The sequence below is a fragment of the Sus scrofa genome, chromosome 16 (assembly GCF_054392235.1).
Source record: "Sus scrofa isolate SSC_HxYL_T2T_F1_AM1 chromosome 16, Sscrofa_HxYL_maternal_Yorkshire_Landrace_v2.0, whole genome shotgun sequence".
NCBI classification, from domain to species: domain Eukaryota; kingdom Metazoa; phylum Chordata; class Mammalia; order Artiodactyla; family Suidae; genus Sus; species Sus scrofa.
This window is the reverse complement of record NC_139398.1, coordinates 48269890-48296895: the sequence shown is the minus strand read 5'-3', so window position 1 is coordinate 48296895 and position 27006 is coordinate 48269890. Positions and strand designations below refer to the sequence as shown.

The 27006-nt window shown below is 36.1% G+C and overlaps 1 protein-coding gene across 12 annotated transcripts in view; it reads right to left on the bottom strand.

Annotated features, from left to right (window-relative positions):
• Positions 1-6904: 6904 nt before the first annotated feature.
• The window catches only part of GPBP1 (GC-rich promoter binding protein 1), an 80525-nt gene continuing 60423 nt past the window's right edge, over positions 6905-27006 (bottom strand). For all 12 annotated transcript variants that reach the window (XM_085002278.1, XM_085002281.1, XM_085002277.1 and 9 more), the window contains 6 exons: positions 26284-26468; positions 25543-25683; positions 23626-23793; positions 22965-23152; positions 18999-19101; positions 6905-7877 (listed from right to left, as the gene is read on the bottom strand). In XM_085002278.1, coding sequence (XP_084858404.1) covers positions 7719-7877; positions 18999-19101; positions 22965-23152; positions 23626-23793; positions 25543-25683; positions 26284-26468 — 944 coding nt within the window. In that variant the 3' untranslated portion in view covers positions 6905-7718. The remainder of the gene's footprint in view (positions 7878-18998; positions 19102-22964; positions 23153-23625; positions 23794-25542; positions 25684-26283; positions 26469-27006) is intronic.

The window sequence follows — 27006 nt, the reverse complement described above, 5'->3', positions numbered from 1 at the left end:
TTCATAAGACTCAGGAAAGTGCTGGGCACATAAAGGGTGCTAAATGGGTCAATGGTTTGGGTGATGCTGCCAGTGCTTGGAGCATTTTTTGGAATTATTTTGGTTATGTCCTCCAAAGTCAATACATATATTTATTTTATTTTATTTTTTGTCTTTTTGCTATTTCTTTGGGCCACTCCTACGGCATATGGAGATTCCCAGGCTAGGGGTCGAATCGGAGCTGTAGCCGCCAGCCTACACCAGAGCCACAGCAACTTGGGATCCAAGCCACGTCTGCAACCTACACCACAGCTCACGGCAACGCCGGATCGTTAACCCACTGAGCAAGGGCAGGGACCAAACCCGCAACCTCATGGTTCCTAGTCGGATTCGTTAACCACTGCACCATGACGAGAACTCCCATATATTTATTTTAAAGAACCTTTGATAGTAGCACTGCTTGGCCTTAGAGGATACTGCTTAGCAAGTTGTGAAAATCTTCCTTCCTCTCAATTGTGAAATAAACCACAGAAAGTGCATACAACATATGAAGAGTTTGAACACATTTTTTTTTTTTTTTTTTTTTTTTTTTTTTGCCTCTTGTCTTTTTAAGGCCGCACTCGCAGCATATGAAGGTTTCCAGGCTAGGGGTAGAATCAGAGCTACAGCTGCCGGCCTATGCCAGAGCCACAGCAATGCCAGATCCGAGCGCGTCTGTGACCTACACCACAGCTCATGGCAACACTGGATCCATAACCCACTGAGCAAGGTCAGGGATCAAACCCGAAACCTCATGGATCCTAGTAGGATTCATTTCTGATGCGCCATGACAGGAACTCCTGAACACACTTTAAATGTAAATTCAATGTATTTCTAGAAATACCTAAAGCACCTATTCAAAGAGATTTTTTTAAACAAACCTTCAAGTACTGAGAATGTACCTAGGTATCTGTACAAAGAATCCAAAACAGGAGTTCCTGTTGTGGCTCAGTGGTAACAAATTCAACTAGTATCCATGAGGACGTGGGTTCAATTCCTGGCCTCACTCAGTGAGTTAAGGATCTGGCATTGCTGTGAGCTATGGTGCAGATTGCAGGCACAGCTCAGATCCCATGTTGTTGTGACTGTGGTGTAAGCCGGCAGTTGTAGCTTGGGAACATCCATATGCGACAGATGTGGCCCTAAAAAGCAGGAAAAAAAGAAAAAAGAACCTAGCTTACCTCCCCCAGACTTAGTTATCTATTCATTTAGATATTTAGGTGAAAAGACCATGACTTTTTTTTTTTTTTTTGGCTGCACCTGCAATCCTGGGCCAGGGATCGAACCATACCACAGCTGTAATCAGAGTCATAGCTTCAAATGCTGGATTCTTAACCCACTGAGTCAAGAGGAACTCCAAACGATCATAACTCTTAAGGAAGGACGTCTTTTTATGTTGTCTCCTCATTCACATTTTGTTTACAGTAGTTGCCAAATAATTTTTCAATTACTTGCTTTTTAGGTATGGATTACTTTGAACAAAGAAGAGAGAAAAGGTGTACTTATTATAAGAGAAAAATCGCTAATTAGAACCTTACTTTTGTAAGGTAATGAACTTGGAGAACTTCTCTTACGCAGGACAGACCCTTATTCAATCTTAGCACCAACATCTCAGTTAGTTTGCCTCTTTCATTACCAACATGTTCTCTTCAGCCAAGATGACTCTTCACCTACTCACACCAGAACAAAGCAGTTCCAAGTTTTCCCTCCTAACTTGTCCATACAGTTTTAAGAAATCATACTTGAACTTTGGTGTTAAAGGGTTTTTAAAGCATGACAAACACTTGAGTCTTAATGCTCCAGTTTCATTATCTTTGATGGCTCCCCATTTGGTCAACATAGTAAACAGGGTCCTTTACTTATACTGAACCCCATAAGGCTTCCTAAAGTCAGTAGCCGGCACAGGCCAATTCCTGAAATTTGCCTAAAATTCACTTGTGCCCTCTCTGTATGCCTGAAATTGCTATTTATTAAAACCAAACTATGACATCCTCTGGAAAGCCTCTTACCCTGTCCTTAACTAACCTCACACACAACACATACTTGAAAAACTCATTTGCTCTGTTTATCCTACAAAACTGTCATCAATTTCAGCAAAGGGCTCATCTTTACTCTTTGTAATTTCAGCACAGTTTGGTCTAGCAGGCCCTCATTTCATTAACTTTTTCTATTTAACTTGGGAAGTTGCATACTCAAGAAATACTTACTACTGAAAGAGGTCACTAACCAAATTTGAAGTAAACTAGTAGAGTTTGCATCTCCACAGTTTTTCACTCTACTCTGGATCAGATCCTTTATCTTGTTGGATGACAGCAGGTTATTTGAACTTTGGAGCCAGTTTAAAACTGTAACTTTATCTCGTTTGGTCTGGTAGGGTTTCTCAGTACTTTGCTATGGCAACTTGTTCCTTATTCTTTTCTATCTATTTAGGGCCCATGTGCTACCTAAGGAGTGGCTTAACTATACCATTTTCCAGCTTCACTAGCTGAGGAAGGGATTATCTTGTAATCCAGAACAAAGAGGATACTATTTTCTTCACCAACCACCAATCCCCTTCATCGCTTTAGAGAAAAGCTCTAATTTCCACAAAAGGTTTTACTTAAAGGCTCTTCCTTCAAAATAAATGGTCCATATATACTGTTGGCATAATCCAAATGAGAATGAAAAAGACATTTTTCATGTTTATAAACAAAGTAGAGAATGTTGGCAGAGTAACAGAAGTCAGGAAAGTAATTATTCCACTTTTAAGGGAGAAAAGAGGAAAAGCTAGTCCTTTGGGTTTTAACTAAGATTTCCCCATCTTCTCAAAACACGTTTCTACTTGTACTGCATTGATAAATTCGCATTTCTTTCAAAGATTCAGGATGCAATATATTTTACCCTATGTGGATATAATGCTACAGTCATCTTTAAAAAAGGAGGAAAGATTTACTTAAAAGTATTGTGACAGCACAGGGTTCTATGCTCAGTATCTTGCAATAACTGATAATAGAAAATAATCTAGAAAAAATAATATACATACTTTGGGTATAGATATATACATCTGAATCATTTTGTATATACCTGAACACAACACAAATCGTAAACCAACCACTCTTCAATTAAAAAAAAATTTTTTTTTAATATTCTGCAAGATTGAAAAATCCTCCAGGTAATGGTGCAAAGATCAAATACCACAACCCAACTTTGGCTCAAGTTTCCAAAGATCTGGTTCTGAAAATTTAGAAGAGGGATCAGGAAACTACGGACCCCAAAAAAGGCCAGTTTCATGGTAACACAGAACACATTCATTCATTTACATATTATCTATGTCTGTTTTCATGAGAGCAAAGTTGAGTAGCTGCAATTATACGACCTAAAATATTTACCTGTCCTTTAGTCTACCAACACCCAATTTAGAAAAAAAACCTCCCAGAGTGAAAATACAGAATCTTAATAGGTGACATGAAGCCTCTATGCTTCTTTTTGGGAGTAAAGATGGTCCCTTTACACCCCCATTTCTCAGAACCCAGGTCTTATCCATTCTGCCAAAGGACTCACTCTACAATTCACTTCACCAAAATAAAAAAATAAAAAATGTTAAACACTGTCAGAACTTTAAGTCCAAATTTGAGAGGAAAATACTAACTCCAAATAATTTTGTCTTTTGTCCTTTTAGGGCCACACCACGGTATATGGAGGTTCCCAAGCGAGGGGTCTAATCAGAGCTGCTGCTGCCAGCCTACACCAGAACCACAGAATCGCCACATCTAAGCCCCATCTGCAACCTACACCACAGCTCACAGCAACACCGGATCCTTAACCCACTGAGTGAGGCCAGGGATCGAACCCGCAACCTCATGGTTCCCAGTAGGATTCATTTCTGCTGCGCCACAACAGGAACTCCCAAATAATTTCATTTTTCACTTCACCTAATTAACTTCTGATAAAGCAACTACTACTATTATAGTACTCAGACTAACTGAAGGAAAATATCAGTTAATCAATTGCTAGTTTGCCCATTTCTCCAGTCATCTTAAGGCTATGACAACAAAAGTAAATTCCCTATTAAAAAGACACTGTAACATCTAAAAGGTCATTACAGATTTACAAACCTTTTAACACAAAAGTTGATACCTATAAATCTAATTTTCTCAGGTCATTAATGTCACCTAGATCTAGTGAGCTTGTTAAGTGATCTAGTGTCCTTTTAAGGTTAAGCAACTTAAAAATTCTCTCTCTCATCACACAATTCTCCTGCCCGTTTTCTCCATTCATCTTAAACATCTCAGAAATAGGAAAAAACATTGAGAGAAAGAGAGTAGAGGTAGCAAGTCAAAACTCCAGGTCAGAATTGCAATTTCCACAAATATGACAGCTTGAGGCAAAGCTGTTTTTAAAGATTTGAAAGCACTGAAGCCCATCTTTGTAATTAGTTCACAAGAATATGATTTACGACTAAGTCTGATGATTACATTTCAGAAAACTGGCAAACTTCAAAGATTAAGTAAAATCAAGTTAATCAAACATAGTTCATAACTGAGCAAAACAACTAAAAGAAGCAGATGTGAAACAGGTTTTAGAGAACTCAACCAGCTAATTCACATTATACAATCATTTAGAATAGTTATTTTCTGTTCAAAAATACAATGTAATTTTTAAAAAAACCATGTGATTGGGACCTCCTGTTGAATAATATGGTGTTAACAGTAGTTCAAAAGAAGTCACAATATCTACCTCTCAATTAGTGATACTCTATTATACCAAAGCCCTCCAATAAAGATATACCGAAGTATATAAGCCAAAATAAAAATCTCAGCTTTAAGAAAAATTTCACAAGTGCCTTTTCCAATCCAGATACCTAAATTCTAATGAAATTACATTTTAATAAAATACCTTTTATAAAGTTTTTGAGTAGGAGATTATGGATCCTCCACGTAGAATCTGATGTCAGGTTAAGGTTAACTGTTTGGGGAGGTTCAACAAGCTATTTGACATATTCCTAAATAAGTTTATAATATTTTTATATAATCATATTTTAACAACCATATATATAAACATTAATGGAAAAAAAGTATGTTTCGATACCAGGCCCTTCAAAATACTGAATTTTAATTAATGTAAATCTGAGGTTATCAAATCAATCTGATTGCTTTTAACACTTCTATATTTATTTCAACTTCAAAATATATTTATGTAAATAAATTATTCTAATCCTTAATATAAAACAAGATACAGTTTTTGAAATGCTATTTTAAACCCATTACCATTAGAATTTTTGCTCATTACATGTCATTTTTTAAAAAGGCTGGGAAGAGGGGGATTAGTACTAAAAGAAAATGACTACAAAGGAGGGAACACCAAAAAACTTCATGGTGACGCAGATGCTTACTACCTCGATTGGTTTCACAAAACCTCAATGGTTTCACAAAACGAAGATTATTAAATTCTATGATTTAAATATGTAGTTTATGCCAATTTATACAACAAAGTGTCTGTAAAAAAGAACCTGCTGCAGACAAATTGAGTTCGAAGCAGTCAAAAGCGATTTTTTTTTCAGGTCTCCATGCCCTGGGTTTGTCAATTTCACATTAGCTGTACAATTAAATGTTTTTCTAAGACTTGTAGGCTCCCTTTCAAACAATACAATACACACTCTACCAACTGCCCATATTTAGATGGCGAGTTAAAATTATGTTACGCTTTAACCATTTCATCAAAATGTATCTGGTATGGCTCCATCCACTCAGGTGCCAAACCAGTTAATGCTGTCATTTAACATATAGAATATGTCATAGAATAACCATATATCATTGTACCTTACCATGCTAAATACATACTGTAAACACACTCTATATCGTGATGTATGAAAACATCATAAACAAGTATTAACTGCTGGTAAATGGGATATAAGGCAAAAAAATAAAGTGTCTGAATAGGAAACAGAAGATGCCAGAGAGTAAAAACAAACAAACAAACAAACAAAACACACAATCTTTTCTAAAAGCTATTTAGAAAACACAATAGACTTCAAACATAAACCAGTTCTCAGGTCCCTTCTAAATTGTGTTAGTAAATACAAATTTGCACCTGGATATATTTTATTAATCTATTAACCAGATAGTGCAGTCTAAGAGTCCCAAAGACATTCAACATGTTATATAGAATTTCATGAAACGTTATTTTCAGGGTTCTCTTGTGGCTAATGCTATATTTTACTTGTAAGTGACTGAACTGATTTGCGCCATAATTAAAGCCCATTTTAAAAGATAACTTTAAGATATATTTAATACTTTGTTACCACTCTAACTCATCCTAAATTTCATAGGGGTGAAGTTGTCTTTTGTTTATAAATTCCCCAATCACAATTCTCACATGTGAACAAAAAAAGAAACTTGCTTTTAGTGAAGGCTGCAGAGACTGAGCAGAATTACTGAGATAGAAACAGCAAAAATATGCAGCCTTCTGAGGAAAACATGATTTTAAAATCTTGAGGATTACCTCAATGTGACACAAAATCTAAAACATTTTTGCTTTAAGATTATGCTCTTTACAATCAGAATATATTATGGGAGTGGGATGGGGGGGGAGCCAAAAGCAAACGAGAGTACACAAAACCAAAAATATCAAAATACAAAACACAGAGTAAAATTATTCTTCTAGTCAGCAGCAAACAGAAATGATTCAAAATTATGTGCAAATGAAAAATAAAGTGGTTGTTTTAACATTCGATTGTTTAATAAACTCGTTAAGCAGTTGATAATAAAAGGCTATTTTCCATAGCTTTCTTTTTCTAAACTCAAAAGGTAATCACCATCTTTAATAAAGTATAACTTTGTTTTAATAAATGAATAAAGTACATTGTGTTTAGAGACCAATACCTTGAACACTACAGAGAACGACAATATTCTGAAAATCCAGTTTTATTTTCCATGTTGTGGACAGATCCAGTCAGTGTGATCAGTTTTTCTGCATGTGTAATAATTTATCAAAATAAGTTTTCCCACAAGACTCTTTTCCATCAACTCTGAAAATCCTGGTCTGACAACATAACCAAATAGAGCTCTTGAAAATCACCTCTTAAAATTTGGAAGAAAGTGTGGCAAATCTTTCCTGGTAACATTTACTGAACTACAAATGGCTAAAGAGCAATTTACGTTTTAAAAGGTGACTAGTACAACAGTTGAGTTCAGGAAATTAATGTTTTAGTGCACTTTGCTCCAGTTTTAGCCAACATGCTACATTGTCCTTTTTTGGAAGGGGGAAGGGAAAGGGGCACACAAAGTGGACTTGAGGATTTCCATTGTACGAAAAAGATATGACTCTGCAAGCAAAACAGTGTAAGCTGCCTCTTTTTTCTTAAGACCTGGACATTTTAAGACAGAAGCTTTGCAAAACATTACACAATTTTTTATTATTAAATGAGAAAATCTCATTTGTTACATCGTCACATTGCTAGTCAGAGAAATGCTGCAGTGATGAAGAAAGTCAATGTTGGATCAACCAAAGTCCTCATTTCTACAACATTCATTTACAAAGAAATAATGTTCAACACAGCCCAACACAACATTCTTGGTTTTCTTCATATTGAAGTCCCCCCAAAAAATCATCTTCTAATGGGGTATTTACTACATAAATTATAGTTCTTCATTTTTACAATTCACCCCAAACTGTATGAGAGATGTATCACACTAAAATTTCTAAAGCTGTTAGGAAATCCTTCACACATCGTCGTCATCTGATGTGTCACTGCTACTTGTCTCTGTGTCATCATTCTCAATAGTGGGTTTGAAAGTGCTGTTTTTCCAGGGTCCAAACTTGAAGTCACAGATCAGGCCATTTTTCAAAATACCATTTTTCCTCAGACCATTCTTCTGTAACTAAAATGTCAACAAAAATAAATTGAATAAGTAAACTATCCTCCAAGTGTTACTTATAAATTAAGAATGCTCTATTAAATGTAACCATGAATACAATAAGGGTAATAAATTTCATCCTACCCAAAAAATTCCATAGGTTATGGTATCACATTTGAAAAACTAGTTAGATACAGGTAATTGATCCCACCAATCTAACAAAGTATTTCCTAAGAATATGCCATCACCTTTGGAAGAACTGCATTTACCATCTATGAAACCACTATTAAAAAAGAAAAATTACTGTATAGTACTAGTCTAGTGAAGAGAGCACAGATTTGGGATGCAGACAGACTAAGTATGAATTCTAACTCTGTCACTTGTTAAGGAATTAACCTTTCTAAATTTTCATTTATTTAATGAAAACTGTTAATAAAATTCTTTAGATGCTGCCTACAATATAATCAGCAACCATTAAGCTATGGTGTTATTTTTAATTATTCTGACCTAAGTGGGCCATTACCATATCTCACAATCCAATTTATTCATACTTTGCAGAATACCTAAAATACAAAGTATTCCAGTAAGCAGTATTCAAGTAAGGTATATACAAAGTAACAAAATCAAATAGAGGCCTTTGCTTAACCACAGAGATTAAGAAATCAAAAAATAATAATAAATCTATTTCTGAAAAGGAGAAATCAGAACTGAAGGGTTATTAAGGCAAGCATGTAATAAGTTAAGAATAAGTCCAAAGAGCACATGAGGGAGAGGTTTAGCCCAAATAAGAAACAATTTAAAAGATACTAAATCATAAAAATATGCACTCTAACTCTAGCCTTTTGAATTTCTTCCATGAAAAACGTTTGAGACGCTGATAATTTTTATCAAAATCTCTACATATAAATTTCTATAAGACCAAATCCAGCTATATAAATTAATATTTGGAACTATCTATACATTTCATAGTCTAGAGGATTTTTTTAAATCATGAAGATTAGGACAAGATCCAAACCAAAGAGCCACTTACAGGATAGTTAATTTTATTACAGACCTTAATAACTACAAATAACAGGTCCAAGGTCTTAGCTCTCAATTTTTTCTTTTTCCCCTCCCTATTTAACTCTCCATTTTCCATAGCAGATTTTCTATTCTACCTCAATACTAAAATTTAGGCTACCTCCCTTCACTTTGAAAAAATGATCTCCCCACCATCTTTATTGAGAAAAACAAAAGCCATGTTCTCAGTCTCTGGTATTCTTAGCTACACAGCGATGTTTAAAAACATACCTTGTCTCTATTTTACACCTTTCTAATCCCTCCAAATTGTATCCTTGCTTCACATGGTTTATCACCCAGTGCCACCTTATCTTAAAATCAGCTGTGGAGAATTATGATTAAAGAAAAAAAAAAAAAAACCTGATCTATATCTCCGATTTCTCTAAATGCCTGCACTGTCTCCAAGGGAGGCTGATAGAAGAAAGACTGACTCCTAAAACCAGCTCCTCCTTCTGCATTCCTTCTCTAACAACAATATAATTATCAGTTCATAGGTTAAAATTTTAAAACCCTGTTGATTCTATTTCAGATCTTAGGTTCATCATCAAGACCATGTTTTGGAGTTCCTTAGTGGCTTAGCGGGTTAAGGATTTGGCATCATCACTGCTATGGCACAGGTTTGATCCCTGGCCCAGGAATTTCTGCATGCAGTGACTATGGCCAAAAAAAAAAAAAAAAAAATCATGTTTTACTGTCATCTCTCTACTTTTAGGCCCACATTTACCTCTTCCCTAATTATTACAATTTATTTCCAACTAATCATCCTGAATTCTAATCTTCCAAATTACATCTCCAATATATGCTTACACTATACTTATACTTCTGCAAGTAGCAATGGTTTCACATACCTGAAACACCTCATAAGGTTTCCTATCATAAAACACAATCTATATTCCTGATGCATACAAAGACCTTCATAATACAACCACAATGTATTTTTTTAACCTTTTGTCATGGTTAAAGGCACATGCTATGATAGAAGTCAGACAAACTTGGGCTCAACTTCAGCCCCACTACTGATAAACTGCATATCTAAAGGTCATACACAACAACCACTATGAGCCTTAGTTTTGTCATCTACATGACTAAGAGTATTACCTACTTCATATAAATACTATAAAAATGCCCTTAGCACAATACCTAGAGGGGATCAAGAGCTCATACAACATTACTTACAATTACGGAGGCCACATAATTTATCATTCAAACTAGGGCACTTCTGAGAATGAAAGCAACATATGCCATTAGTAACTACAGCAAAATTAACATGGATAAACTGGGACTCTACAAGGCAAACCAGGACTTAGACTCATCCTATTACTGTTATCACGATCTCTCATTAAAAACTTTCTACCCCATGCTCTTGCCATTCTGAAGCTCAGCATACCCTACTCTTACTTTTGCCTTTGTTCACTCCTTACACCAAGAATGCCATTCCCTCATCTTACCTGACAAAGGCAATTCAAATTCAACTCAACTATGCCTTTCCGGATCATTGCAACTGGAATTAAACCTCTAGATTAACCACCAGAGTGTAAATTTTACATGGGCAAAGATTTTTGTATTTTCCTAGCATTCAAAGAAACATTTGATGAATCTGCATTACACTGTCTCTCCTACCCTCATCTTAAACATTTTGAAAAACTGCTATCACATTGTTTTATATGGGAGTCTATCTATCTTTGTCAAACTACAGCACTAAAAAGGAGCTCGTCTCTATAATTCTAAAATCTTGGTCACAGTGAACATAATAAATGTTTGCTGAATTTTAAAAAAAGGGAATTTAAACTCAGATTCTCAACTGGTACAATATAAATACTTTCATAAACAGCACCAGGCCTTAATGACTTTTCAGACATCCCATCATTAATATAAATATATCCATGCCTTTATCATTCGTTGTTTAAAAATATACATTATTCTTACATGCCATTGCTCTCCAACCAGCAGTGTGCACAAAATTTTTATATCAGTTCATCGTTTTATTATTGATAGGGTTTTATCTACCTGTCCCAGTCATAACAAGGCTTTAAAATCAATTATCTTGGTCAGACAATATTATGCTTTCCTTGGACTACCTTATGGTAATGACAACAAGTGGGTTTCTATAGATGCCTTTCTTCAGACTCAAAATAAATACTTCAGAGATACACAAAATGGTGAATCCATATAAAGGACTACTAGTCACCAAACACAGGCAAGTTTCAAAAGTATGAAAGCAACCAGATCTAAAATACAGCCATACAACATCTATGAGATGTAGTAAAAGCAGTTCTCAGAGGGAAGTTCATAGCAATACAGGCCTTCTTCAAAAATAAGAAAAATCTCAAATAAACAACCTAATCTATCACCTAACAGGATCAGAAAAACAAGAACAAACAAAACCTAAAGTCAGGAGAAGGAAGGAAATAATAAAGATCATAGAGGAAATAAATAAAAGAGATTTAAATAAAACAAAAAACCTCTACTCAAAGAGTTGGTTATTTGAATAGATAAATAAAATTGACAGACAAGAGAAAGGACCCAAATGAAGAAAATAAGAAATGAAAGAGAAGGAGTTCCTGTTGTGGCTCAGCAGGTTAAGAACACAACAACATAGTGTCTATGAAGATGTGGATTTGATCCCCGTCCTCACTTAATGGGTTAAGGATCCGGTGTTGCCATGGCTGTGGTGTAGGCTGGCAGCTGCAGCTCCAATTCAACCTCTAGCCCAGGAACTTCCCTTTGCCACAGGTGAGGGGAAGAGGAAGGGAAGAAAAGGAAAGAAAAAGAAGGGAAGGGAAAGGAAAGGGGAGAAATTGCAACAGATAAAACAGGGGAAAAAAGAAACTACAAAGAGGATACTATGAATAATATGCCAACAAATGGGACAACCTAGAAGAAACACAAGTTCTAGAAACATAAAGTCCACTAAAACTGAATCAAGAAGAAAGAGATAATCTGAAAGATCATGGAGTTCCCATCGTAGCACAGTGGTTAACAAATTCAACTAGGAACCATGAGGTTGCGGGTTCGATCCCTGGCCTTACTCAGTGGGTTAAGGATCCGATGTTGCCATGAGCTGTGGTGTAGGTCGCAGCCACAGCTTGGATCCCACATTGCTGTGGCTCTGGCATAGGCCGCTGGCTGTAGCTCTGACTGGACCCCTAGCTTGGGAACCTCCATATACCTCAGAAGTGGCCCTAAAAAAGGCAAAAAGACCAAAAAAAAAAAAAAAAAAAAAAAGAAAGAAAGATCACTAGAACTGAAATAGAATCTGTAATTTTAAAAAATTCCCTATGAACAAAAGTCCAGGACCAGATGGCTTCCCAGGTGAATTCTACCAAACATACAAAGAAGAATTTATAACTGATCCTTCTCAAACTCTTCCAAAAGATTCAACAGGAAGGAACACTCCCAAAAACATTCTATGAAGCCACCATCATTCTGATACTAAAACCAGACAATGATACTACAAAAAAAGAAAATTACAGGACAATAATGCTGATGAATATAGATGCAAAATTTTTCAATTAAATATTAGCAAACTGAATCCAACAACACATAATAAAGATCATACACCACAACCAAGCTGCATTCATCCCAGAGCCAAAAGGTTGGTTCAACAGACACAAATCAAGCAAACTGATATATCAAATCAAGCAAAGAAAAAGATAAAAACCACATGATCATCTCAACAAATGCATAAAAAAAAAGCATTTGATAAAAATTAACATATATTCATTCGGAGTTCCCATCGTGGCTCAGTTGTTAATGAGTTCAACTAGGAACCGTGAGGTTGCAGGTTCCATCCCTGGCCTTGCTCAGGGGGTTAAGGATCCGGCATTGCTGTGAGCTGTGGTGTAGGTCGCAGACGCGGCTCGGATCCCATGTTGCTGTGGCTCTGGCGTAGGCCAGCATCTACAGCTCCAATTTGACTCCTAGCCTGGGAACCTCCATATGCCATGGGAGCAGTCCAAGAAATGGCAAAAAAAGAAAAAAAGTAATAATAACATATATTCATGATAAAAATTCTTAGCAGAGAGCTTATAGATGGGATGCTATCTCAACCTAATAAAAACTATTTATGACAAACCCACAGCCAGTATAATAAAAGAAAACTTGAAAGCCTTCCTGCTAAAATCAGAAACAAGACAAGGATGCTTACTCTGTATTCAACTTAATACTTCTATTCAACATAGTACTGTAAGTCCTAGATACGGCAATCAAACAAGAAAAAGAAATAAAAGCTATACAGTTAGAAGGGCAAAAGATAAAATTTTCATTATATGTACATGACATGGTACTATATATATAGAAAACCCAAAAGATTCCACACAAAAACTACTAGAACTAATAAATTCGGGAGTTCCCATTTTGGCATAGTGGAAACAAATCTGACTAGTACCCATGAGGATGTGGGTTCTATTCCTGCCTGGCCTCACTTAGTGGATTAAAGATACAGCACTGCTGTCAGCTGTGGTGTAGGTAGCAGATGCAGCTCAGATCCTGAGTTGCTGTGGCAGTGGTATATGTCAGCAGCTGTAGCTCAGATTTGAGCCCTCGCCTGTGAACTTTCACAGGCCACAAGTGTGGCCCTTATTAAAAAACAACAAACAAAAAACACAAAAAACTGCATCCAAAAGAAACTCAGAAATATATCTGACCAAGGAGGTAAAAATGTATATACCAAGAACTATACAACATTGCTAAAGAAAATGGTAGATGATTCAAAGAAATGGAAAGATAGCTTATTCTTTTGGATTAGAAAAATTAATATTGGTAAAATGGCCACACTACCCAAAGCAATCTATAGACTTAATGTGATCCGTATCAAATTACCCATGACATTTTTCACAGAACCAGAACAAATAATCCAAAAATTTATAAGGAACCATAAAGATACAATTACAGAGGCAATCCTGAGAAAAAAAATTTAAAAAGGAGGCATAACCCTCCCAGAACTCAAACAATACTGCAAAGCTACAGTATTCAAAACAGCATGGTATTTGCACAAAAACATATAAAGAGCAATGGAACAGGATAGAACTTAGAAACAAAACCACACACCTATGGTCAATTCATCTTTGCCAAACGAAGCAAGAATATATACAACAGAGGAAAGACAGTCTCTTCAGCAAATGGTGCTGGGGAAGTTGGACAGCCAGCCACATGTAAATCAATTAAATTAAAACACACCCTCACAGCATATACAAAAATAAATTCAAAATGGCTTAAAGACTTAAACATAAGACATGGCACCATAAAACTCCTAGGAAATAAACTGTGCCAATGTCTTCTTAGGTCAATCTCCCAAGGCAACAAAAAGGAAAGCAAAAATAAACAAACAGGACCTAATCTAACTTGTAAGCTTTTGCAGAGAAGGAAACCATAAACAAAATGAAAATACAACCTATAGACCAGGAGAAAATATTTGCAAATGATGCTACCAATAAGGCTTAATTTTCAAAATAAAAAAATAGCTCATACAACTCAATAACAAAAAAACCCAAACAACCCAATCGAAAAATGGGCTGAAAACTTAATTATGCATTTCTCCAAAGAAGACATATAAATGGCCAACAGGCAATTAGAACATCATCTAATTATCAAACAATACTGAGATATCACCACGCCTGGTCAGAATGGCCATCACTAAAAAGTCTACAAATAACAAATGAGAAAAGGGGACCCTTTTACATCATTGGCAGGAATATAAACTAGTGCAGCCACTACACTACAGGAACAGTACCAAAGATCCTCAAAAAACTAAAAAGAGAGTTATCATACGATCTTGCAATTCCAATCCTGGGCATCTATCTGGACAAAACTGTAATTCAAAATGATACATGCATGCCAATGTCCATTGCAGCACTATTTATAAGAGCCAGGACACAGAAGCAACCTATGTATCCCTCAACAGAGGAATGTACATATACAAAGGAATATTACTCCACTACTAAAAGGGAATGAAATAATGCCATTTGCAAAAACATGGATGGGAGTTCCCATTGTGGTTCAGTGAGTAACAGACCCTACTAGTATCCATGAGCATTTGGGTTTGATCCCTGGCCTCATGGGTTAAGGTTCTGATAGAGCTCTGAGCTGTTGTGTGAGTCACAGACATAGTTCAGATCCCACGTTGCTGTGGTGTAGGCTCACGGCTGCAGCTCTGATTCACCCTAGCCAGGAACTTGCAAATGCCACATATGCAGCCCTATTTAAAAAAAAAAAAAAAAAAAAAAGACCTAGAGATTATCATACTAAGTAAAATAGTCAGAGAAAAAGACAAATATGAGATCACTAATATGTGGAATCTAAAACGATGACACAGCTGAACTAATTTATAAAATACAAACAGACTCACTAACTTTGAAAAGAAACTTAGGGTTACTAAAGGGGAAAGGTTGGGAGGAATAAATTTAGGAGTTTGGGATTAACATACCAACTATATATAAAACAGATAACCAACAGGACCTAACGTAGAGCACAGGCAATTGCTTAATATTTTGTAATAACCTATATGGGAAAAAAGCTGATATATGTATAAGTGAATCACTTTACTGCACATCTGAAACTAATACATTGTAAAATCAACTTTACTCCAAGATATAAAAATTACATTTAAAAAAGAGAAAATAATTCTAGTTATAATAGCGTTAAAAAGAATAAAACATTTAGGAATAAATATAAGGAATAAACTTAATCAAAGAGGCAAAAAACGAATTCCTGTCATGGCTCAACAGTAACAAATCCAACCACTATCCATAAGGACACAGGTTCGATCCCTGGCCTTGCTCAGTGGGTTAAAGGATCCAGTGTTGCTGTGAGCTGTGGTGCAGACATGGCTCAGATCCCGAGTGGCTGTGGCTGTGGCATTGGCCAGCAGCTATGTATGGTTCTGATTCAACCCCTAATCAGGGAACTTCCATATGCCGCAGCTGAGGCCCTACAAAGACAAGAAGCAAAAGACTTCTACAATGACAACTAGAAAACACCACTGAAACAAATTTTAAAAACATCAATAAATAGAAAGACATTCCACACTCATGGATTATAAGACTTAAAATTAGACTGTTAAAATGCAAATATTATCCAAAACAATATATAGATTCAATGGAATCCCTATCAAAATCCTATAGACATTTTTTGTGGAAACAAAAAACCCCATCCTAACTTCATATGGGATCTCAAAGGATTCCAAACAACAGCCAAAACAATCTCTGAAAAGAACAAAGTTGGCAGTTTCACACTTGCTGATTTCAAAACATATTTACAAAGCTACAGTAATCCAAACAATGTGGCACTGGCATGAAAACAGACCTAAAAGGGAGTTCCCTGGCGGTTCAGCAGGTTAAGGTTAAGGCTATTGTCACACCAGTGGCTAGGGTCACTGCTGTGGCAAAGGTTCAATCCCTAGCCCAGGTATTTCCACATGTCATGGGTATGGCCAGAACTTTAAACTGAAAAAAGACCTAAGAAACCAATGAAGTTGATAGTCCAGAAACAAACCCTTGCATATACAAATGACTGACAGGGATTCCAAGACCATTCAATTGAGACAGACAGTCTTTTTCAACAAATGGTATAGGGAGGAAAGAATGAGAAATGAGAGGATCAGCAGGAAGTAGCCAAAGCTGTTGCCACCCTGTACCCTGTCAGACTTGGGGAAAGATAAAACAGAGGTGGGGATTTAAAACTAAGTCCTAAAACTGAGTTTATGATTAACATCTATATCCAAAATTATTACCTTTCTTGCCCAACACCTGATCTCCTCAAGACTGAGGAGAATCACAAGAAAAGGGGGGAATGTAACCCAGCTATGCCCTGTGGGGCTCCTAGGCACACAAGCCTTTCTTTGTCCTTCATTTCTTTATTTTTAGGGAATAAGCTTCAGCCTCTATGACCTTCCCTGAGTTCCAAAGGACAGCTGCTAATCCAAAAAGGGATGGGATGCAGAGACCAGGGAGGAGCAATGTAGCCTTGGGGCAGGAGCCTGGTTCCTCAAGGAACATACATATCTTTGAGTTTTTCCATAGAAGTAAAACCCTCAACAAATGGAAGAACTCCTTGATGATGCATTCTTTGTTCCAGGAAGAAGGACCACCAGAACCAATCCTGGGGCCACTAAACACCAGCTCTGAAAGGCAATGCAAGCCTGTTTGTACCCTGATCCTTATTTCATTCCTCAAACTATGAAATCATCTCCTAACTCCTTCCAAGGGGTGGAGAGTCTTTAAGGCATTAGCTTGCTGTGGCCCTCTTTGCCTGGCAAAGCAATAAAGCTACCTTCTCCTTTACCTGCATCTCCCGCCCGAGAGAGAGAGAGAGAGAGAGAGAGAGAGAGAGAGAGAGAGAGAGAGAGAGAGAGAGAGAGAGAGAGAGAGAGAGAGAGAGATTGATTGATTGATTCCTGGGGCCGCTCAGTGAGTTATGGACCTGGTGTTGCCATGAGCTTCAGTGTACATAGCAGATTAGGCTTCGATCGGGTGCTGCTGTGGCTGTGGCACAGGCCAGCAGCTGCAGCTCTAATCTGACCCCTAGCCAGGAAACTTCCATATGCTCAGGGTCCAGCCATTAAAAAAAAAAAAAAGAAGAAGAAGAATAAAAATAGATAACCAAATGATTCAGCAATTCCACTTCTAGGTCTATACCTGGAAGAATTGAAAACAGGGACTCTATAAACATCTATAGAGTTTACAGCTATTATAGACTATCTATATATATGTTATCTTCAGATAGATAATAAACATCTATACACCCATGTTCATAGTAGAATTATTTATAACAGTCAAAAGATGGAAGCAACCCAAGTCACTATTAATGAATGGATAATAAAATGTGGTATATACATACAATAGAATATTTTTCAGCCTTTAAAAGAAAGGAAATAGTGACACATGCTACATAGCTAGACCTTGTGGACATTATACTAAGTGAAATAAACCAGCCCACCAAGAACAAATTCTGTATGATCACTTCCACGAGGAGCCTAAAGTAAAATAGTCAAGTTCACAGAGACAGAAAATAGACTGGTAGTTTCCAAGGATTAGAGGGAGCAGGTAATAAAAATTTATGGTTCAACGAGTAGTTTCTGTTTTACAAAATAAAAAGAGCTCTGGAGATGAAAGGTGGCTGCAGTGTGCTTAATGCCACAGAACTGTATACTTAAGAACAGCTGAAATGGTAAATTTTATGTGTACTCTGCCACAAATTTTTAACTAGGATAATGAAGACTTTTATTATCAAGAGAACATAACTAATTTCCTCAAAGAACTCGTTCAAAACATTTAAGAAGTGTTTTAAAGATTACAATATCAATTACACAATCTTAATATAGAAAATCACTTCTGCATGACCAGAACTATTAAAAATAAAAACTATAATGGATTTGAAAAAAAAAAAAATCTCAACTCCCTCATACTCTACTAAACATTTTCCAAGGAGTGTTCTTTCAAAAAGGCAACTATGGAAACAAAAAAACAAGCTGTTCTAAAATATAAATTATTCCTGAAGTTCCCGTCACAGCTCAGCAGTTAACGAATCTGACTAGCATCCATGAGGATGCAGGTTCGATCCCTGGCCTTGCTCAGTGGGTTAAGGATCCGGCATTGCCATGAACTGTGGTGTAGGCTGCAGACGTGGCTCGGATCCTGCACTGCTGTGGCACAGGCCAGCAGCTACAGCTCCAATTCAACCCTTAGCCTGGAAACCCTCCATATGCTGTGGGTGTGGCCCTGAAAAGCAAATACATAAATAAATAAATAAATAAATAAATAAATAAAACTATTCCTGTACAAGGAAAAGGATAAAAGGTCAAGCTATATTTGAGAAAGCTACTGTTGGTTTCTACTTCTTACGCCCAAACCATTTTTTTTAATGTCTGGAAAATGAGAAATCAGAAATACTCTTTACACCAATTCCTAAGCACTGCATAGATTTAAAGAAGTTATCACTATGGACCTGTTCAAAACAAAGGCAAATCGACCTACAGTGTGATGTCTAAGGTAAAACTTTAAACACGCTCCCTCCAAATGCTTAGTTATACATTGTTCTGATGAAAGGAAGGGCAATTTTTAAAGTGAACTTGTATTCAGCTCTTCTTACCTGTTCACTAATAACTTGGAATTCTCTCATTTCATCCTCAGTTAAGGGAGCACATGTTTCATCATTTTCACTGTCTTCTTGCCAGCCCATCTCCTTTAACAATCTGGAAGGGGGGGAGATGAATAAATTTAATTTAGAACTTCACCCCATTAGAATAATTCTACTTATATTATGTGCAAGAAAATGTGGTCCATTACCCCCTACACAAAATCCACACAATATATAAAAAAAACAATTTCAGAGTTTATGCTTCAAATTCTTTCTAAAAATGAATGAATAGATAAGATTATGCCCAATAAACTGTTTTAAATATTAAGATCAAAATGAACTGCCTACTTGCTTTATCTTTTGTGTCAGGTTCTCCGAGGCTGGAAACCTGCAGAGTTCTTTTATTCTAGAAACTTAGAGAATTTGCTAAATTCTTGTACTGAAAGTAAAAGCAACACTTTTACTTTTCTTGTCCCCATTTTCTTTAGAACCACTACGATCCGTCCAAGTCCTTAGGTACTCAGGTTTTCTACTTTAAAAGGAAAATTTGGGGCAGTTCTTGCTATGGCGCAATGGGTTAAGAATCCGACTGCGGCAGCTTGGGTCACTGTGGAGGTGCGATTTCGATCACAGCTAGGGAACTTCCATATGCTATGGGCGCAGCCATTAAAAAAAGAAAGAGAAGAGAAAAGAAAAGGCTGAGCTGTATTACCCTATCTTGTATTTTATAATTTACCTATTAACATCACCTCTTACATCATGCCAGTCATTAGCCTCAACACAATTCAATTTGAAGAGAGGCATAAGTTCTATAGTAACAGACAACTTTTTAAAACGCTCTCAGCCAGAATCTAAGTAAGTAAAATGACTAATAATGGTTATTCCCTTTCCTTTCTTTTTCTTTTTTTTTTTTTGTCTTCTTAGGGCCACACCTGTGACATATGGAAGTTACCAGGCTAGGGGCTGAATCGGAGCTGCAGCTACTGGCCTACACCACAGCCACAGCAACGTGGGATCCAAGCTATGTCTGTGACCTACACCATAGCTCATGGCAATGCCGGATCCTTAACCCACTGAGCAAGGCCAGAGATCGAACCCTCGTCCTCATGAATACCAGTAGGGTTTGTTACCGCTGAGCCACGAAAGGAACTCCCTCCTTTCTCTTTTTTAAAAGAGACTCTCTATCTTACGCAAGTAGAGCTTGAAAAAAGATTAACAGGAATAGAAAAACTGGTCCTACCATACAGCACAAGGAATTATATTCAATATATGTAATAAACTATAATAAAAAAAAGAACCTAAATCACTTTGCTGTACACCAGAAACTAACACAACACTGTAAATCAACAATTTAAAAAAAAGGAAAAGAAAAAAAGATTAACAGGGAACCAACCACCTTCTCTAGCTGGGCAAGCAAGAACACACAGCCGTAACTGCTATATCTGACTTAATGACTTCAAAGCTTCTGCTTCTTATATGTTCACATATTTTATACTAGTCTGATTGTACTAGGGTTTTTTTTTCCTTTTTTAATAAATACATTCCTTAAGCATGTGTTACTCCTATTTACACATAACTCATTTTTCAAATTGAGCCTGTCACAAACTGGCTACTTTGTAAGACTTTCATGTTTTTTTCAAACAATCTCATAAATAAATTATCAGTGCTCATAGATTCGAAATAAATTTAACTCTCTACCCATATTTTACAGATGGAGAGCCAAAGTCATGTAAGTAAAACAACTTACCTACTTGATGGCAAAGAAAGAAATAGAATTTTGGTTTTCTGACCCTTAAGTTATTAGTATATACTGCCTCTAGACTAAAATATCAGTCATCATGAATTACTAGTTCTCACTTTCCTTTTAATCATTTTGTATTTCTTTTCCAATGCACTGTCTTCACTGCAACCTAGGTAGCTTCCCTGTAAAGGGCATTTCCATTTGCAAAGCCACCCAGTCCAGAGTCTACAGATCTGGACTGGTAAAAACAATTTAACAGCTTTCACTAGATATTTACTTTTACTTGTTTCACTTTTAAAAATTAAATCATCACTAAACAATAATGCAGATGGAACAAATTATTTCAAATGTTATGAAAGACAAGCATTCCTGTCTATTCTCTGCTTCCCTTCAAGGTCTATAAATGTTAACTATTTTCTAGAATAGCTTTTTTTTTTTTTTTGGTCTTTTTGCCTTTTCTAGGGCGGTTCTCCATGGCATATGGAGGTTCCCAGGCTAGTGGTCCAATCGGAGCTGTAGCCGCCTGCCTACACCAGAGCCATAGCAATGCAGGATCCGAGCCACATCTGCGACCTACATACACCACAGCTCACGGCAACGCCGGATCCTTACCCCACTGAGCAAGGGCAGGTATCGAACCTACAATCTCATGGTTCCTAGTCGGATTTGTTAACCACTGCACCACCAGGGGAACTCCTAGAATAGCTTTTAAAACAAATATTCTGTAAGTATTTCTTTTCCCCACAATTAGAAATACACCATAACAATGATCTGCACTTTGCCTTTTTATTAGCATTTCTTCCCATTCTCTTTCAAACTATTACCAAATCACCCTGATACCAACTGCACAATGACCACCCTCTGCTAAGTATTTTCAATAGCTCCCCAAATCCTAAAGAATAAACTCCTTAAACTCATGGCCACAAATTCAAATTCTTTACATTACAAAAAGCACAGGATTAGAATGAGAAGATCTGGATTGCAATTCCTACTCTGTCACAAACCAGGTATTTGGCACAGGCTAATTCCTGTACTTTCCTGAGCTATTTCTTCACTGGAAGCATTTAAAGAGCTTGAGTACACCTCTAAAGCCCCGCCTTCTCAATGCATTTCTAATTCCATTAAGGACTCCATACTCCTGGTCAAGATATTCCATTCACCATCCCTCAAACAAACTAGATACATATGCAGCTCTAAACATCTCTTCATACTGTTTTTTTTTGTTTCAAAATTAGTACCTAGTACTATTACCCATATTAATGTCTCATCCCTTACGATTTATGTCCCATTTAAAACTTTCTGACTGGTACCCAAGCCATAATGTTATCTAGCCCCAAACTCCCTAGAATTTCTCTGGCAGTCATTTCTACTAATTCATTTGATGCTTAGGCAAGAAAACTACTATCCCTCCGATGCCGAAGCTATTCTCAATAACTTGATGATATACTGACACTTGATAATAAAACTAGTAATATATGTGCCTGATTATTTCATATTTTAATTTACACATTTGAACAAAAATCCTTGACAATTGGATCACTGATACAATATGAGTACTTAAATATGTACAGAGCTTAAGAATTAGGAAGTCTGCAGGAAGTTCCCATTGTGACTCAGCAGTAACGAGCCCCACTAGTATCCATGTGGATGCGGATGTGGGTTTAATCCCTGTCCTAGCTCAGTGGGATAAGTATCCAGTGTTGCCATGAACTGTGGTGTAGATCACAGATGCAGCTTGGATCTGGCATTGCTATGGCTGTGTTGTAAGCCAGCGGCTTACAGCTCCGATTCAACCCCTAACCTGGGAACTTCCACATGCTGCAAATGCGTCCCTAAATAGCAAAAAAAAAAAAAAAAAAAAAAAAATTGCAGAATATCTGAAGGCATGGAAAAGAAGTATCATTCCATTTTCAGAGATGCACAGGTCACAACATGGATGAACCCTGAAAATATTACAGAAAGTTAAATTGGTGATACCTAGGAAAGAGAGTAACAATGAGTAATTATAAACGAGCAAGAGGTTCTTTCTGGAGTGATGGAAATGTTCTAAAATTAGATTATGGTGACAGTTACACAATTTCAAATATTCTGAAAATTTGATTAAAATATTGAATAAAAAAATCATGGTATGTAAGTTCTATCTCAATGAAGCTGTTAAAAATCGGTTTTCCATAATAATATCAAAATTCCGGAGATTTTCTAGAGAAAATACAGAGAAAAAAGTAAAAAACACTAACCTGTGTTCTGCTTCAAGTGAACTAGAAAGAACATCAGTTTGTGGGAAGGTTGAAGACCGAATGATCTGCTGGGAAATTACCGAGGCATTGCCATTCTCTTGCGGAATTTCATTTTCATCAAAGTTTCGGTTTATATCCCTTTCTTGGTGAGTACTATTACTGTTATGCAAATTAAATGAGTCGTCATCCTGATTTTTAGGGAGTTTAAAAAAATGAGTTAGAGAAATGAGTGTTTTTTTGGGGAAAAAAAAACTATCAGATCCTGTTTAGATTTTCACTGATAATATATAAATGTAATACTTTAGGAGACATTCTCATATCCTAAGTTGTGAAGGATACCTATAAGCTTTCTGATTCCATGTATTCACAGCTATTCAACAAAGATAAAACCAAAAGGATAAAGGTAGGCAAGATGGGGAAACCAAAGAAAACTAGTATCAACAGGAATATTTTTAATTTCATTTTTGCACAGGAACTACTAGAGTAAGAAAAGGCTGTATTAGAAAGGAATTCATTATTTATACAAATAGTTACTTAGCCTTGCTTTCAGAGACATAAAAGTTTGATTAAAGTTTATTCAAAGGTCCTAAATGACATCTGCCCAAACATTCCAATGAGATGCTAATTATCAACCAAGAATTACACTGCAAGTTCAATTTACCTTTTCTGAGCCAGCATGGCTTTCATCTTCGTGTTCCTCTTCTACTCTGTCCCTTTTCAATGCTTTCAAAAATTCACTCTTCTTATCCGTGCGCATACGTGTCAGTTTGGTTAGACGAGGCTGCTGATTAAGTTTGTCAACGGGTGAAGAGGAATTTGAGCGATTACACTAGAAATGTTGATAAATATGGAGTCAGAGAACCAATATCAACTTCACAACTACCACAATTTCCTATTTCACCTTTTTCACAATACAAAATTGATTTTAAATTCTAATTTAAATTATATTTTCCTCTATCCCTCCTGAGTTTATCTACTCCACTGAATTAGTAAACATTAAGAATTTTCTGGGAGTTCCCTTCGTGGCGCAGTGGTTAACGAATCCAACTAGGAACCATGAGGTTGCAGGTTCGATCCCTGCCCTTGCTCAGTGGGCTAAGGATCTGGCGTTGCCGTGAGCTGTGGTGTAGGTTGCAGACGCGGCTCGGATACCGCATTGCTGTGGCTCTGGCATAGGCTGGCAGCTACAGCTCCGATTGGACCCCTAGCCTGGGAACCTCCATATGCCGCGGGAGCGGCCCAAGAAATAGCAAAAAAAAAAAAAAAAAAAAAAAAATGACAAAAAAAAAAAGAATTTTCTTATCCCAGAAACAATTAAGGTCTGATGATACTAAGAACAATGATTCTAAATTAGGAATTTAAATATTATTTTATAGAATGGATCCTGAGGAGTTTCCTAGTGGCCTAACAATTAAGGATCCAGCGTTGTCATTGCTGTGGCTTGGGTCACTACTGTTGGGCAGGTTCAATCCCTGGCCGGGAACTTCTATAGGCCATGAGCATGGCCTGAAAATCTAAAAACTTAAAAAAATAAAAAATAAAATGGACTCTGAAATCGCTAAAATATTTCCACAATTCAAAAAAGTGCATTTTTTAAAAATTGTGTTCCACAGAATTCTAAGGTTATAATAACAGGTTCCAATATGATCTACTATTTTATAATTATTTACATGGAGGTACATATAGTGTTTATCAGGTAGAATTTCAAAAGGGAAATGTTTTTTAGGAGGGCAGGAGAGGGCAGTAAAGTGGCATGTGCTACATACAGTCTTTCTGTTATTGCTGTTTTGACAGTGGAAGACAAAAGAAAAGAGAATGTTAGAATTCTGTGTCACAGGGATTTTAAGCTATGGGAATAAACCAAAACGCTTAACTGTTGGCAATACTGACTACATACAATAACGAATTTAAGCCACAATTAACCAGCTGAGAATGTTGGTTGTTCCATCACAGCTTCTGTAATTGATAACTAGTTTATGAAGGGTTATAATGTTCCAATAACATCAAAATCTCAGGTGTAACAATATTCTCACAAGTGTCTTCTGACCCTAAACTGGTCAGGTAACCTCCTTGTCAAATGAAATACATAAGCTACTACATATTCAAAATCAGTAAAACAGCAATATGTTCCTTTCCCAGTTCTTCCTCTCCGCCTCTTCTGGGTGGGTGTTAACACTAATAAAATGTCCATACCCAAAAGAAGACTATACAATATAAATGCTTATTTTTAATCAAGATTAAATCCTACAGCATAATGTAACTATGACAAATATCAAAACTGTCATTTTCATAATTTTCTTAAAAATTACTCTTTCTGGTTGATGGGTATATGGGTAGATGTTTCACTGTATTATTTTCTCTACTTTCTAGAATATGTGGAAATTTTTAAAATCATCTCTACTTAAATTGCAAAAATGGTCATCAATACAGGGAAACATCTGAATCAAGTTTTTTGAAAGAATTCAAATACCTTCGTTTTAATCCATCAGTTTAATGAATCTATGCCTTGGTTCACTGTTAATTAAATTATCATGATTAAGATATGTTTTGTTCCTTGGGAATAATTTAAAGACCATACCTCTTTCACTGAAGTTGTGGATGGACTAAAATTCTTGGCAGTTGATTTAAAAGCATTAAAGTTGCCAACACCATATGTAGACTCATGAGGGAAAGAAGTTCCAACTTTATTTTCTTTAGTTTGGCTTTTCCATTGTGTAGGCTAAAGAAAAACACATAAACACTAATGTGTATTTAAAACAAATTATACAGAAGAAAAAACAGTCAACACTATAAAATAAAGATGACTACATTGGCTCATAAAAATAATTATTTTTGTAGTGTATCTCAGTCATTCCTACAGTTCTCTTCCATCTTTTTTTACAAATCAAAACTTGGTATTCAGATTAAAACTACACTGCTGTTTTTTCAAAGTTTTATAAAGCTTAAGCTGAGTTTTTTTTTTTGCCCTCTACCAAGAAAACACAAGTGAGAGTTTCAAAAACCTAAAACTTAACACCAAGAAAACAGCACTTTATACATTATTATTAAGCAAACATATCAGATATGCATCTAGCAAAACAAGTATTTTATAGATTTCATTTACTACTACTAAAACAAGAAAACATATGTGAACAAACACACACACCACATAAAAAGCAGTTAAAATCAATGACATATAATGAGCCAACACTTTCCACTTAGAAATCAGTAGCCCACAAATATCCCCATACTTTGATTTAAAATCTTTAACATTTCCCCACCAAAGTAATTCAATTAATTATCAACTAAAAACTTGCATGTTTAACAATTCAGAACTTACTTTTGTAGGTGGAGCAGCAGGTTTAGGGACTAAGCCTTTATAAACACTTGGACCAGTCCCATTCTTAACGGGCTGTGACTGAAGATTTCCTACTACTGGGAATCCAGATAGCTGTAAGTCTTTTGTATTACCTTTCTTAATGACCAGCATCCTTTGAGTTCTAGATTTAGGATTCGGGGGATATTCTGCATGAATAAAGCACGAGCAATAGTTACGTAGTTTAAATTTTTTAGCACAAAGTTAAACCAGCAGAAGAGAACAATATATTCCAAATTTGATTATATTTAAAAAATAACGGCTGCTTCTTGGGTAAAATTATTAAACTAAGTAAGTATGAACAATATATATTCCTGCTTGAGAAATAAAGCTAAAATATAATCAAACACAATCACAGCAGAAGAATTCAGCAATGTCAAGTAACAAAAAATGAATTCAGCTAGACAGTAAACTAGAATGGTAAATATGACCAAGCTAAATTAATTATATTCTAGCATACTTTCATTTAATTTTATAATTACAAATTTCATCCTAATGGCTCTTAAGACTCAAAATATAAAATTATATTTTCCTTTTCTCCATTTTGAAGAGAATTTTCCTAATTCCTTTTCATACTTTTTAATCTCGTCTCATTCATAAAATTATTACCAATAAGAAAGGAACTATTTCTAAATTTCAACTGAAGTTACAACTAATGAAAAGGGGGAACTATGTTTTCAAAATACT